The sequence below is a fragment of the Arachis hypogaea genome, chromosome 15, assembly GCF_003086295.3.
Source record: "Arachis hypogaea cultivar Tifrunner chromosome 15, arahy.Tifrunner.gnm2.J5K5, whole genome shotgun sequence".
NCBI lineage: Eukaryota > Viridiplantae > Streptophyta > Magnoliopsida > Fabales > Fabaceae > Arachis > Arachis hypogaea.
In genome coordinates this window covers 3,726,328-3,742,708 of record NC_092050.1, presented here as the reverse complement: position 1 = coordinate 3,742,708, position 16,381 = coordinate 3,726,328, and the positions used below count along the sequence as shown (strand labels likewise).

Sequence of the window (16,381 nt, the reverse complement as noted above, 5' to 3'; positions counted from 1 at the left end):
AAAAAAAAATTATGATCATCAACTAAATTTTAGTTGCGTAAAAAATTAACAAAAATGAAAAAAGAGAAAGAAAAAGAAGTATGAAATTATGTTAAAGGAAAAAAAATGTGTAAAATAAATGCTGATTTATATAATAAATATTATTAATATTTTTATAATTAAAAATAATATTCAATGTTTTTATTTTATTTTAACAATATATATTTTCAATAATATTATTATAACTAAATAATATTAAAATAAAATATAAATAGTTAAAAGAAAAAAAATGATATACAGATGACAAATATATTATATAACTCATGAATACAATTACACAAAGAGTGTGTGTGGTTCAAGTATTACTTTGTTACAAAGATTCTATTCTCATGGAAATCACATATACCCAAGGGGAAGATGGAAATTGAAATGATAGTATTTTGATTCCGTAGAATCAAACTTACTTAAAAATAGTTTTTCAAACTTTGAACCAAACATGGATATATAATATTTTCATATTAAAATTTTTAAGAATTATTTATAATTCCCCCAACCACACACACACCGAAAGAGATAGAACCACACACACCGAAAGAGATAGAAATAGTACAGTGTTCCTTCTTCTTCTTACAGTCAATTGCTTCAGTGTTTCGTCCAATCGATGTTGGAATAAATTCCATTGGGTCGATTGGATTTTTGCATATTTTGCTGTAACTACTAGTAAGTCATGAACTAGTTTCCTCACTATTATTAGATTTAGCCCACCCAAGAGCTATAAGGTAGCGTTTGGTAATAACTAATGAGAATTGAGACCGAGGCTGTGAGGCTGGGAAACTGGCGGTCAGAAATGGTGGTAGTGAGGATGATGATCTGATCCTTTATTTGATTATCGCAACAAGACAACAACCAATTTCATCTCTCAATCCCAAACCTTTTTGACTTGTGAATCATAACAAATATATTAGTTTTTGTAAATAGACGTTTAATCTCTCAACTTTTTTTTTTCTTTTACTTTGATTAAAAACATATTTGAACGAAATCCAAATATGAGTTAGTTGAAGGTGGAAACCGATATTAAAAAGTATAAATAACCCAGTGAAGAGAAGCGCAAGCCTTGTTTGTGAATGGAATGTGGAACGTTATGCCTAACAGCATGCTGTGCGGACTGAAATCCACCAACACCGTTGCGTGAAGGTGGCGACATGGCAGTTTTACCGACAACTGCCACCGTGGCATTTGTTGTTGATCAAGTGGTGGCGGGAGGCACCACATGTTGGCCTCATCAGCTGAATCCATGCTACTTATTCTGTCAATGGAGTAGTCGTGAATAACAATCAATGCAAGCAAGATCAGAGCTAAAACCACGATCTTGGTTTGGGCCATGAGAGAAAGTGATATGGTGTTTGATCATAAGCAAGGGCCGTTTTATAGAGAGAGAAATGAAGGAAAAAGTTGATAATGCACTTGCAAATTTGCACTACTTTCGGGTGTAAAAAATGCGTCGTTCCAAACAATAATAATAAAAAATTATTTTTTAAAAATAAAAATAAAAAGTAAAAATAAAAATAAATAAAAAATAATTTTAGTGTTATTTTTATAAATTATTAAAAATAATAATAATAAAAGAATTAAAAATTATAAAAAAATCATTTTAATAAAAATAATCATAAAAATAATTATAAAAAATTATTTTTTAAAAATAAAATAATAATTATAAATATAATTAAAAAATTATTTTAGTGTCATTTTTTGAAAATAATTATAAAAAATGATTTTGATAAAAATAATCATAAAAAATTCTAAAAAAGAGAATTATTTTAATATTAGATTTAGTTTTTTTTGTTATGTATTAATATTTTATTTATAAGTCAAATTTATGCCACTTTTAATCACCAAAAAGCTTCCTTAGTAATATATAAGGTTATCGCTTTTGGCTCGGGTGTTGGCTTTTTTGTTTGTTTTAGCTTTTGTTCTATTGTTTATAAATATCAAGGTTCAAGGTTCAAGCTCATTTCTGAAATGATTATCATGCATGATATAGTGAATTTCAATACGACATTCCTGAAATAGATAGTTAACCTAATTTAGGTTGACTTCAAATTCCAACCATATATTGCATTATTGCTCAAGCAAACCGCTCGGTTGCAGCTTTAAACTCATTCAAATATATATATATATATATATTAGGAAAAAGAAACTGCTTTTTTTTTACTCTTTCAAATATTAATTAAAGGAGTCATTTATATAAAGACGCTCAAAATATTTTTTTTAATAATTAAAATTTAACTTATATAAAGAATAAAACTATGTTATTTTTTATCAAAATTAGAAATATATATAAAAAATCAATCAAGTTTTGTGTTGAAAAAGTAGCCATATAATACATTTCATATATGCACGACGTACTTACGTAGGATGAGTGAGACAGGAATGATTTTGTTATATGAATTTGATCTCAGCCGCAAAATTCTTCCAACATCCAAGTTAATTGAAGAAGATTTTGTTCCAATTTTAATGAGGAGATGACACGTGTTATATTTTAGTTGAACAATTAGTATTAGAAACAAAGTTGGCGCATATATATGTGTTAAAGTATACAAGCTAGGAGTTACGATGATAACATTTTTAATTAGGCATTGTGGGGGTTTGTGTTGCACTAATTTTTTAATTTATTCCATTATCTCATCTTATATTATTTAAACGGGGCATGCAGTCATGGACTTTTAAGTTGGTGGAAGCAGTTATTTTGATTTATTTATTTTGCACTTTACGTACATTGCCAATGTTAGAAAAGCAATTAGGAAGCTCTTGTCCTCTATAAAATGGAGTCTTTCAAAATGCGATGGGAATTTATCCAACCAACTGGATTGCATGCTTCTTGAGACCACCTTTTCTTAGTATAGATTACTACATTTGGCTTCTCACCTGAAGCTGTACCTCATGTAGTAGTGACCATGCTCAAAATTAAAGTAAAAGCATTTTCAAAGGTACATATATATCCTTTAATTTCTCGGTGTATGTTTGCTAGTTGGTTCATGATATTATTGTACCCATCAACAGTAACTAAAAAGGATGATCAAATATATAGGACTGTATCCTTTCGCTTTGGCTTCTTTCTCAAATGAAAAGCACCTCTTCTCCCACCTGAAAATGTAAGAAAATATAAAACCAAATTATTGGTTTAATATTAAAATTTTAATTTTCAATAAAATTATTTTAATTTGATAAAATACATATTTTTTTATAAGTAGAAAATAATTTATATATTTGATCTAATATTTTGTTAGAACATTTAGAAAATTATTGAAAGAGTAAATAAAAAAGAAATAGATTTCTAGAATTTTTTTTCAATCTTTTGTTTAACAACTCGTTGAGAAAAATAATTAAAAAAAACTCATTTAGCATAAAATTATCAGATTTAAAAAATAAAAAATTTTATATTTTTAAATAGACATACAAAAACTGTATGAAAATTTAATATTTTTTTAGTACACCTCCTTATATTTGTTCTTAATATCATTTTTAGAATATTAATTTTTTATTAAATAAGTTAAACTTTTTAGATGGACAAAATTAGGGTGGCAATAGGTAAGAAAAGGTAAGGTTTGAATTTTATTCTAATCCTATCCGCGAATTAAAAATTTTCTTAAAACTCTATCCTACTCTATCTGCGGGTTGAGAATCCCTCAACCCTAACTTTACTCGCAGTGTAAAATTCTACACCCTACTTTACTCGACCTACCCCAAAAAAAGTAAAATTTTTTAAGTAAATATAAAATTTAACCATTCCAAACTTTCATATACACGTTAATAAAATAGAAAATAAAAAATTAAATTTAAATTAAAATTTAAAAAATAAAATCTTAAAAAAAATTAATATAAAATTATAAATAATATAATCATTAATTAGTTTAATGATTATTTTAAATTTTTATAAGAAGAAGATTATAAATTCAACATTCACTTTTTTTTATTATATACATAATTTTTACATATATATTATATAATATATTAGAGATCAGATACAAGTAGAATAGAATAAAATATACTCTAAATTCATCCTATCTTACTCTATCCCTAGACAAACTCACACTATATCCTATTAATCGAGGAAATAACCCTACTCAAATAGTTTAATCCAAATTTAGCATCCGCAGATAGGCGCAGATAGCGCATATACTGCGAGCCCTAGCCAAAATACTTGAAAATGTAACGAAACTTTACGAACTTCTATGGCGGGACCCAGAGTATCCAAGTTTAGTGCACTCGAGAATCTAACTTTACTGAAGTGGGAGAGGATCTCAACATGACTTTCCGATTTATATTATATTTATAAAAAAAAAAACAATTAGCTAACTTTTGTTGCCTATATATAAAACGATCGGAGTTATACATTTCTATTTTGTAACCAACGAACTCAATTATACGCTTCTTACTCCAATTGTTATGCTTGCGTACTAAATACTTCTCCCAAATACCACTTTCATTTTATTATTATTGAAATTGTTTTGTCTATTTTTTTAAATTAATGGTAATTTAATATCTAGTAATTTAAGAGTAAAACTTATTTTTCTTTGTATGTACTAATTTTTTAAGAGTATTTCAAAGTATCTTCGATTAGATTAAAAAAAAAAAATTAAAATTTATAAATTAAGAAAAGAAATAAAAAGTAAAATTTTCGAAAAAAAATATACTGAAAATGAAAAAATTTGCGTTGAAATTGAAAAAAAGTAGTAAAATGCCTTCGACTGGGTCAAAGGGCTTTGACATGAAAATTTAAAGTGCAGAAATGTAAATTAGACAATGAAGATGAAGAATACTTGGAAGATAAATTTACTTGAAAAGATAAAGTTTACTGAAAGATAAATTGAAAGAATAAAAACATGGAATGAACCCTACAGAAAAGTTACTCGATCGCATACTCAGAAATTCCCTGAGATGTGAGTGTGCTTGAGTGTTTTTCTGAGTTAAAGTTCCAACACTTATTCCCTAAGACTTCCTAGTATTTATAATCCAATTTAGGTAACTGACAATTAATTACAATTAATTACAAGATTACAGCCTTAAATGCATTCTCTTTGGTAACCGTTCCCGCTTAAACGTTTCCCATGATTTCATCGCGTGATGGAAGCCTCTAACTTCTCCACTACCATAATTACTCGAATCACTTATTTGAATAACTTATTTCGATCACCTGATTCGAGTACCTTGTTCGATTCAACTTGCTTGATTCATCGAAAGGCTTTGGAATAGAAAAACTGCTTATGTCTTCGACCGCTTTACTACTTCGAACCATTTATCTTTATCGAAAATATTTTTCGATCAACAAATTGCCCCATTGGATTAATGTGTTTGCCTTCGATAACATCATTTGGAAGATAAAACACTTAATCCAAATTCAAACTTCAATTTTTAAATCAGTAATAACTATCATTTAACTTCCCATTAATACTGACCCACTCAACACATTTTCCGAGACTCACGCTTCCTCTTTCTTCCACTTCATCTTCTTTGCGAAGTTACCTTTATTCGCATTCCTTCTATAGTAACGGCTACAATAACACTTTAAATTCACCAATCTCATCCTTGTTCAAATTTTTTCCTGAACTCATTGTTCTCTGCATCCTTCTTACATCAAACCTCCTTACAAAATCTTCAATCTTTTGTTCCTTTTATCTCTATTCAACAATGGCCGGTTCCTCTTCGCATGCTGCTTCCCAAGACAAGGGTAAAGGCCCTGTAATAGCACCACCAACTCCAACAGCCCTTCGTTTTCTAAATCAAGTCAATGATAAAGTCATTGACGATCCTCAACTGCAAATTAATGATACCAGAATTTTAATTCCCTTCATAGTAGGTGCAGACACTCATTGTTTTCTCGGACCGATTGAATCCCTAGAGAGGACAAACAAAAAAACTTATTTTCTTCCCTAGTACTGAAGGGGAAGATCTATTGATTAACCAGGCTTTCAACATCTCCCAGTTCATCAATCAAAAATCCTTCAGGAATAATCCAAAGATTAATCCTCGAGGATTCGATTTCACAGCCTGGTACCAATGCCTTGAACCCACAAAGAATGCTGATTGGGGAGCTATAGGAATACAGAAACTGCTAAGGCTCTCCCATTTCTCACTTGCAATGCTCCCTTGGATGATTGGGACTGTGACTTGCTTCTGGAACAGAACAACCAACAACTTCTACCTTCTTTGTGGAATGATCAGAATGTCCCTTTTAGACGTAGCTGCTATCACAGAACTGCCAATAAATTCTCCAGACTGTATTCCTAACATGCAGTCTGAGCGCCAATACAATATTGCTACAATGTTGCCTTAACCAATTCTTACAATGATTTTATTGCTAATAACATGGGTGAAGAAAGCACTGACATTACAGATGATGAACATGTAGCCTTTTTGTTCTATTGGCTGAACGTAATCCTTTTCTGTTCCCGAAGCGTCCAGATGTTAAAGCTCTTCCTTCTCTTGGCTGCTCTACTTCATGAAAAGAAAGTTCTTAACTTGGCCAAGCTTCTTCTAGGGCATGTTTTTGAAGAGTTTGGTCACTTCATTCATTGTCTTCGAGACAACAGCATAATCAGTACAGGTGACCCTCTTTGGCTTCTCCAACTATGGCTCAATGCCATTTTCAAAAAATTTATGACGAAGCCTGGAAGTGGTAGCACTGATAAAAAGTACATCGAAGGTTTTCAATTAGTTGATTACAAACCTAACTTCCCAAATACACAATCGGATGAGGACCGATTCTGGACTATTTTTTCTCTCTTCCATTCCTGTAAAGATTTTGACAATGAAGATTTCGATTTCGCCCCTTTTTTGCATCGAAACCGTGGTCCTGCGTGGCTTGATCGCTTGCTCTTCCCACATGATACAGAGAAAAGTGAACTGGCTAATCGAAGTTGGACAAATATGCTAGCTTTTCAAGTAATTCCTATAGTGTTACCCAGCACAAAAAGGAAAAGCTCAAGGTGACCTTATACGCTCCTCATTTTACAGCCAGACAATTGGAATTTTGACAGGCCATTCCAATCCCTTTTCCTCGAAACAACAAGCCATTTTGCCATGTTACTCTACCTTCCCAACGGGACCTCGATTTTCTCCTCGCAACAAATCAAGAACACAAGGACCATTTTAATTTCCTTGTTTACGATCGCAGTTCATATATTACTAAGTCTTGTCGCGAATGGTGGACTGCCTACTATTTCAGATACAATCGAACTTTAGAGGCAATCCAACAATCTGCCATTCGAACAGACCCTACTGCCGAAGGTTCTCCCAAGAGATCACAAAAAAGAAAGGCTGATATCACGATCTCTTCTCGACAACTACAACACAAAAGTCGAAGGACTCCTACCAGAACTTCCAGAAAGGTAACCACTATTCACTTACTATTTTGCGCATAACCATATTGACGAACAAAATTTTGCATGGTCTAGAATTTCATAAATAAAATCCCGTTGAAAGTATAGTTTCTAAACCAATAAAATCCTTTCGTACAAAAACTTGTTTATCACAAGTAACAAACCCCTAATAAAATTGATAATCGAAGTATTTAAACCTCGGGTCGTCTCTCAAGGAATTGCAGGGAGGTGCTCTTGTTATTGGTTATGTAAAGGTATATTTTTGGGGTTTTTAAGATAAGAAGCAACAATAATAAAATGGCAAAAGTAATAAACTAATAACTAGAAAAGCTCATTGGCAAGGTATGAGAACTGGATGTCCTATCTTAGTTATCCTTATCACTTGCGATGAGAATTGGATTTTGCCCCCACTTTGTTAACCTCTAACTATGAAGGTAAGTTAAGTGGATAAATTAATTTGATTCCTCAAGTCCTAGTCCTTCCTTAGGAAAGTCCAGAGTTATTGGATTTCAAATTAATTGGCAAAGAATTTCAATCAACAAGGAGTTTGATAACTCAAGTGTCTCCAATTACTCAACCAAGCCAAGAACATATAATCCTACTCTAACAACCTTCTAAGCATTTTGTCAAGTACTTGGAGGGCATAACATAAAAACATAGAAAAGCAATAGGAGATAATAAAATCCAAACAATCAATTGCATTAATATGGAAATTTGAATCTATCATCAAAAGTTTACAAACTAAAGTAATAACAATGAGTAATCAATAAGAGTAGAAGAGAAATCCTAAATCCTAAAACCTAAGAGAGAGGAGAGAGCCTCTCTCTCTAGAATCTACATCTAAAACCTAAATTATGAATTATGAGATGATTGATGAATAATGATTGAATGAATGATTTTTTTATTCTGCTCCACTCCCAGCCTCTAATATGTGTTTTTTTGGCTGAGAACTGGGTCAAAAATAGCCTAGAAATTGCTGGGGGCAATTTTTGATACGTACAGGTCGCGGCTCATTCACACGTATGCGCCAGGCGCGCCGATGGACTTTTCGCCAATGTGCGCGTGCGCGTACTTTGCACGTGCGCATCCTTAAACGCCCGGTCAACTATGACAAATTATATACTTTTGCGAAGCCCCAGATGTTAGCTTTCCAATGCAACTGGAACCGCCTCATTTGGACCTCCGTAGGTCAAGTTATGATCGATTGAGTGCAAAGAGGTCAGGGTTGACAACTTTACAGTTCCTTCGGCTTCTTGTATTCCTTCCGCTTTTACATGCTTCCTTTCCATCCTGTAAGTCATTCCTGCCATGTAATCTCTGAAAACACTTAAGACACATATCACAGTATCGAATGGTAATAAAAGAGGACTAAACATAGCAAAATTAAGACCAAAGAAGCATATTTCCAATCATAGTACAAAATCAGGAAGGAAAATGTGAAACATGCAAATTCAATGAATAAGTGTGAGACTAGTGGATAAAATCCACTCAATTAAGCACAAGATGTACCACGAAATAGTGGTGCATCACATATACTTCGAACTAACACATTTTGCAAATCATATATATATATATATATATATATATATATATATATATATTAACTCCTAATTTCCTTATCAGTTATAGTTGCAACCGTCAAGTGAGAGTTCTGATGGGAGTGAACAGAACATTCGAAACATTCTTGCTGCTTCTCCTCAATCAGAAGACACAGCTGATTCGGATCCTGACTCTCAAATTCAAAGATCAAGAGTTAATCTGGTAACACAACCATCTCTATATGTGTTTCATTTAAATTGAAATAAATTTTAACTTATAATTGTGTACCTTTTATATTCAGCCTACTACTGCTGCACATTCAATTACACCTCCTGTGGCACCTGATCAACCACCTCAACAACACATCTTGATTCAGGATATTCCACATCTCATGGCTCAATTCAAGTCATAGGGTCTACTCAACCACTTCATAATGTTTTTCCACCTTCCCATGTAACACAAGTGGTTGATATGACAATGGATCCGTCGCAGCACTCTCTAACAGACACTCAGATACTCGAGTCGAGCTCACCAAACAACCAGGTTGCAATCTCTGTTGAGAACCAAGTAGCTCCAGACTCCAATTCTATCTCTCGAGTTGCTGAAACAACAAATTCAGACTCATCTCGATCCAAAGCCCTATAAACTCAGGGGTTTTCTAGCCCTCCGCAACAAGCTGGATTTCAAACTCTCACTGGATTAGGATCTGGAAATTTAGGAGCTTCTACCACCTACTAGTGCTACATTGGCTAACTTGATTTCCGTTTTAAATCGAGTTATTCAAGAAGACGAAGTGCCTGTTCCTGCTCCAACACTTCCTAAACCTACTTCATCTAGTCCTTTATTCGAGTTGGATGTTGACACTCAAGAGCAACTCCGGTTGCTTCTCAAACTCTTGGATCACCCACCTGCTGCATGGATCAAGGATACCCTCCTCAATTAACTTTTATCTGATTTCTTGAATTCTACCTTTGAATTTCCAACTTCTACCCCGTATTCTGCCATAGTCCAACAAATCAAAGAGCTTGCCAATAATAGTATAGCCTCTCAATATCAACTTCAAGAAATTGAAAATGAAGAAGCTAAAATCAAAACTGAAATAAATAGTTGTGCTTCTGCTCTTCAACCAAAAAAAGCTTCTCGTGAAGAATTTGACCTGAGGATCACCCATGCCATTTCTGTTCAAGTTTTCTATGACAAGGAAGAAATGAGGCTTGAAGCAGAACTAGCCCAAACTAATGAAAAACTTGCCAAAGTAAGTAAAAGGCAGGCAGCAATAGGCATTCCTCTGACTACTGCCCAGCAAGAACAACATCAGATCATTCAAGAAATTATTTCTATTGAGACCAAGCAAGAGAAACACGAGAAACAATTTGAACAAGTCCAGTTTGATAAGTTCAAGCAAATTGAAGCACTTTCCACTTTGGACAATAAAAGGGCAAAGCTACGTTCAGACTTGGCAAAATTCCTGGCACCTTGATTTTCTTTCTTTCAGACTTTATTTCTGTAATGGTTTTTATTTCCCTGGACTTATGCATATTTTAATTTTAATTTAGACAATAGTAATATTGCTTCAAGTATTTTCCATTGATCGAGTTAATTATTTTTTCTGACTCAATATCCTTAATCTCATAAGCATTTCCAGAATATGTCCCTATCACTTGAAAAGGGCCTTCCCAAGCGTGGGACCATTTGCCAAAAAATTTCAATTTCTTTTCCATTGGCAAAATAACTTTCAAAACCAACTTGCCTATACCAAAAGATTTTTCCTTGATTCGACGATTATAACTTCGAACAATACTTTCTTTTTGTCGAATTATATTTTCAAGTGGCAATATTCGCTCTGAATCTAATTTATTTAGCTCATCAAACATCGCATTCCAATAATCATCAACTGGCAAACCACTTTGCTTTGACACCCTCAAAGTATTTAAATTTATTTCTAATGGCAATACCGCATCATGGCCATAAACTAATTTATAGGGTGAAGTACCCGTTGAAACTCTTGGCGAATTTCTATAAGCCCATAATACCTGGCTTAACCTCTTATTTGCTGCCTCTACTTGCCCATTAGCCTGCGCATAATAAGGAGTTGAAGTAACCATATTGATTCTCCTCGAGGCTGCAAAATTTTTTATTCGCTGACCAGTAAACATAGTTCCTTGATCAGTACTTAATGTTTGAGGAATCCCAAATCGATGGATAATATGTTCCTCAATAAAGTCTATTATTTCACCTTGACCAACTTCTATTAGGGGAACTACTTCAACCCATTTTGTGAAATAATCAATCGCTACTAAGATAAACTTGTGTTGTTTTGACGAAGGAGGATGAATCAACCCAATCAAATCTAAAGCCCAACCTCTAAACGGCCATGGTTTTATTATCGAATGCAACTCAGACGCTGAAATCTGCTGTATCGAACCATGTTTCTGACATTCTTGTCATGCCTTCGCATAATCAATACAATCTTTTATCATAGATGGCCAATACACATGATTGCGATATAACACCCATTTCATCTTCTTTCCTGCCTGATGGGGACCACATATCCCATTGTGGACTTCTCCCAAAGCAATACTCTGACCATCTAAGCTTAAGTATCTTGATAAACTCCCATCGATCCCTTTCTTATACAACTCATCAGCCATCAAGACAAAATTTATTGCTTGCAACTTTATCTTTCTATCGACTCGAATACTGGGATATTTTAAGTACTAAGCAATAGGCTTTCTCCAATCAGTACTTTCCCATTCATTTACACACAAAACTTCTCTTTCATTTGCAGGCACTAATATTTGATGAGCACCAGCCAATTTCTTGAGAGTTTCTGGACCAATCCTATATCTCGAAGCGATTTGGACTAATTCATTAGCAATTTCATTGTGAACTCTGGGAATGTGAACCAAAGAAACTTTTTGAAAAGCAGTTAACAACTCTCAAGCAGTTATTAAGTATTTTTGTAACGTCTCATTATTACACTTAAACTCCTTTGATAACTGCTTTAATACCAATTGAGAATCCCCTAATATTTGAACTTCCAAAGCTCCTTTACCAATTAATATTTCGAGACCCAAAATCAAAGCTTCGTACTCTGCCACATTATTCGAACAAGGGTATTTTCATTCGAACAAAAATTCTGATGGAATACCCTCTGGCGAAATAATAAGAATTCCAACCCCTGCGTTTATGCTTCGGTCCATCAAAATATAACTTCCAATAATCGACTTCTATATTGATTAAATTTGCTCCCTGGTCATTTAGATCTTTCAAATTATCCACAAGAAAATCTGCAATGACCTGTCCTTTTACAGCCTTGGCTGGGGCATATTGCAAATCAAACTCTGTCAATGCTAACATTCATTTCCCTAAACGCCCTCGTAGCATTGGAAAACTTAACATATATTTAACGAGATTAGTTTGCGCTACAACTTTTACCGATTTAGCCACCATATAACACTTTAATTTCATACAAGCATGATACAGAGACAAACACAATTTCTCAATCGGGGAATACCTTGTTTTGATATCAGTTAAAACTCAACTAAGGTAGTAAACCACCCGCTCATTCCCGTTTTCATCATCTTGGGCTAACATACACCCAATGGTGTTCTCAGATGTTGCAGTGTATAATTTTAAGGGCTCATGTGGACGAACATTCGCCATAATCAGAACTTTAGATAAATAAGCCTTAATCGAATTGAACGCTAACTGATGCTCCTTTATCCATTCACACTGTGAGTCATTCTTTAGCTTTACTAAAGGGGCAAACACTCGAGTTCGATCAGAAAGATTCGAAATAAACCTTCGAAGATAATTCACTTTGCCCAAAAAAGACTGCACTTCTTTTTTCGATTTTGGTGCAGATAACGCCAATATGGCATCCGCTTTATTCTTATCAATTGCAATTCCTTTTTTATGAACAACGAAACCTAAAAAGTTTTCAGCCGATACACCAAAAGCACATTTTAAAGGATTCATTTTTAATCCCTTCTTCCTCATGGTAACAAATGCTTTTCTCAAGTGGTCGATGTGTTGACTCACTGAAATCGATTTGACCATGACATCATCAATATAAACCTCCATAAATTTTCCGATAAACTCATGGAAAATAGCATTCATTGCTCGCTGATATGTTGAACCATCATTTTTCAAACCAAAAGACATAACCATCCACTCATAAGTGCTTAACGCCCCAGGACAACGGAAAGCAGTTTTGGACAGGTCATCCTCTGCAATGAAGATTTGGTTATATCCTGAATAACGGTCCATAAAACTAAGGATTTTATTTCCTGCTATAGAATCAATTAACATATCTGCAATTGGCATAAACTATTCATCCTTTGGAGTAGCATTATTCAAATCTCGAAAATCAATGCACACTCTTAACTTCCCATTTTTCTTCATCACTGGGACAATATTCGAAACCCACTCAACATAGCGTGCAGTTCGAATAAACTTTGCCTTAACCAGGCGTTCTATTTCTTCTTTAATTTTTTCATTGATTTCTGGAGCAAACCGTCTTGGAGTTTGCTTCATAGGTCTAACATTCAGTTTTAATGCTAATCGATGTTCTACCAGTGAACGACCGAGACCAAGCATCTCATGATAATCTCATGCAAAATAATCCTTAAACTCATGTAAAGGATTTAAGAGTTCAGTTCAAAAAGAATCAACAAGATCTTTACATATATATGTAATTCGAACATAATCAAGAGTTCCTAGATTAACTTCCTCTAAAGGATCTTGAGATTTAAACCCTTTATAATGATTATCATCTTTTACCAAATATTTCTCAAAACCTAACGGTTCTAGATCATAGATGCAATCAAAAGTGAAATCAATAGTATCATTAGAAATAGAAAGAACTGAATCATTTAATTCATTATCATTACTTCGATTTTCTACACAATGAGCCTCTGCTATCAAATCGGCAGTCCGGCTTGCATCATTACTTTCATTATAAGAAGCAGTAAAATTATAACTAAATTCGACTGAAGACGTCGAATCGATATTATCATACTTAGAAAGAGTACTAACCCGATGTGATTCAACTTCATCAGAAGAACCATCTTTATTTTCTACAAAATGAAAATTACTTAAATAATTATGTAATGTTATCAGGTAATCGAAAACTTCCTCAACCTGGTCCATAGGGCAACCTCTGAGAGATCTTCAAGTCGGACAATCCCAACCAGTTGGAGCAAACCCCAAATCTAGGTAACACAACTTTATTGAGAGGCCTTCCGAAGACAGGTAGCAACCTTGACAGTTATAAGAATTCAGTGTCCGGTCAATGATAAACCCCATTTTTAGGGTTTATCTTGTGCTTAATTTAAGGGATTTTATCATCTTTTTCTCACATTTATTCAATGAAATGGCATGGTTTCATGATTGTCTCCTAATTTGTGATTAAGTTTGAAAACATGCTTTTTAGACCTTTAATTAGCTAAATTTAATTTAGCTAAATTTAATTCACCTTTGATTCCACTAGATGCCTTGATGTGTTTGATGTACCTTTATTACATTCTATGTGTTTGATGAATTGTCTCTTTTAGTTATGAGTTAGGTTTTTCTTCTCTTGGCTTGTGTTGAGTAATTCGTGACTCTTGAATTATCAAACTCTCTTTTGTTGATTGATAATTAGAAGTTGCTAATTAACTTGAATGCCATTAAAGCTAGTCTTTTATTGTGATTTGACTAGGACTTGTGGACTCAAGTTGATTATATCCACTTGACTTTCCTTCATAATTAGAGGTTAACTAAGTGGAGCAATGGACAATTCTCATCACAACTGATGATGATAATAAGGATAGGACTTCCAATTCTCATTCCTTGCCAAGAGCTTTCTTAGTTGTTTGTTTATTTCCTTTGCCATTTACATTTCTTGTTTCTTATCTTCAAAACCCCAAAACATACTTCCTAACCAGTAACAAGAACACGACCCTGCAATTTCTTGAGAGACGACCCGAGGTTTAAATACTTCAGTTTATTTTTATAGGGGTTTACACTTGTGACAACCAAATTTTTTATTGAGGAGTTGTTTGTTAGTTTAGAACTATATTTTCAACGAGATTTCATTTGTGAAATTTTTTACCGGCACACAATTTCCGTTCATCAGTCAACCTTTAGAGGTTTCAATTTAGGATTGTATCCCCTGAAATCAACGTGCAGTTGTTCGACATAAAGATTCGAATCTGCCCTGATGACTTCGGGTTTGCCATCCTTTGACCAAAGAAATATGCTTTGATGCACAGTAGAAGGTACATCCCCTACACCATGGATCCAGTCTCACCCCAACAAAGCGTTATAACTTGCCTTCGATGGAACTACCACGAACACAGTGTTTCGCTCAGATGAACCAACCTTCACAGTCAAAGTGACCCACCCTTTTGCTGGAGTCGAGGTTCCACTAAAATCCGTCACAGCAATATTTATGGGGACTAAATCATCAAGATGCTTTCCCACTTTCATCAGCATCCTTTCAGGCAAAAGACTAATTGCCGCCCCACCATCAATCAAGACCTTGTTTACTTTGATCCCGCTCAAGGTATTGGTTATGTGAAGTGGGCGGAGATGAGACATATGTCTTTCAGTAGGCCAAAGAAAATACCCTGGCTCATCCTCACTTCGAATGAAAGAAAAAGCTTCCTCATCCTCCATGTCATAATCTTCCTCTGGGTCACCTTCTTACTCACCCAGATACTCTGTAGGAATAATCGAAATCGTTCTGATCATGTCATCATCCCCTTCGTCAAAATACTCTTCATCAACGTCAACCTCTTTGTTTTTGTCGACCCCTGAGGATTGGGCTATTGTCTTGCCTTTTTCTATCTTTGCAGGCAATGGAATCCCCTTTGGATAAGTCTCTCCATCAGAAGGAAAGACGATTCGAGAATATACAGTAGGCGTTGCCCCCTTACTCACTTCTTTGCTTACTTTTGACTGAGGTTTCTTACTCTGATTAAAATTTATCATTCCCCCTCTGCCTCTAGGATACCCTCTAGCATGACCACGATAATAAGGGTATTGGTTTCAAGGAGATCCCCGATGTCCCCATTGTGGATTGCGTCGATACAAATGGTCCCGTCTCTGGAACTCCTGACAGTTCCGAATCCACTGAACACCTATTGCGTGGAATCCGCTTAATGGTGCAGTCATACTTGGCTGAGGGGTCTTCGAACTCTGACCTTCTACGCGCTGTATCGGTTGCCTTTGGCGTGCCTGCTCCTCTTTATGAGCCAATTCTCTCTTCATTCATTCTTTCTCAAAGATTGCTGCTGCTTCAGCATCAAAGACAGCATTACACCTAGGACACAGAGATACGTCTCGTTCTTTGATCTTTTGCTGAACTAGAAAATCCAGCAAACCGACCCATGTTCTGGGATACACGGATCTCACTTGTGACTCAAAATCATCCAGAGTCACATCAAAGTCATATGACATGCCCACCATATTTATTTCCAGGCATGGCTTAACAAAAT

The 16,381-nt window shown here is 34.4% G+C and overlaps 2 protein-coding genes across 2 annotated transcripts; both read right to left on the bottom strand.

The window, feature by feature from the left end:
• Positions 1-10,444: 10,444 nt before the first annotated feature.
• LOC112747007 (uncharacterized) lies at positions 10,445-11,548 on the bottom strand. The gene is made up of 2 exons (XM_025795093.1): positions 11,365-11,548; positions 10,445-11,019 (listed from the first exon to the last, which is right to left on the bottom strand). Exons 1-2 carry the CDS (start codon positions 11,546-11,548, stop codon positions 10,445-10,447), a joined length of 759 nt encoding a protein of 252 aa, XP_025650878.1.
• A 1,681-nt stretch (positions 11,549-13,229) lies between these two features.
• Positions 13,230-15,560, bottom strand: LOC112747004 (uncharacterized). The gene is made up of 4 exons (XM_025795091.1): positions 15,193-15,560; positions 14,043-14,161; positions 13,683-13,978; positions 13,230-13,430 (listed from the first exon to the last, which is right to left on the bottom strand). Exons 1-4 carry the CDS (start codon positions 15,558-15,560, stop codon positions 13,230-13,232), a joined length of 984 nt encoding a protein of 327 aa, XP_025650876.1.
• Between the last annotated feature and the right edge of the window lie 821 nt (positions 15,561-16,381).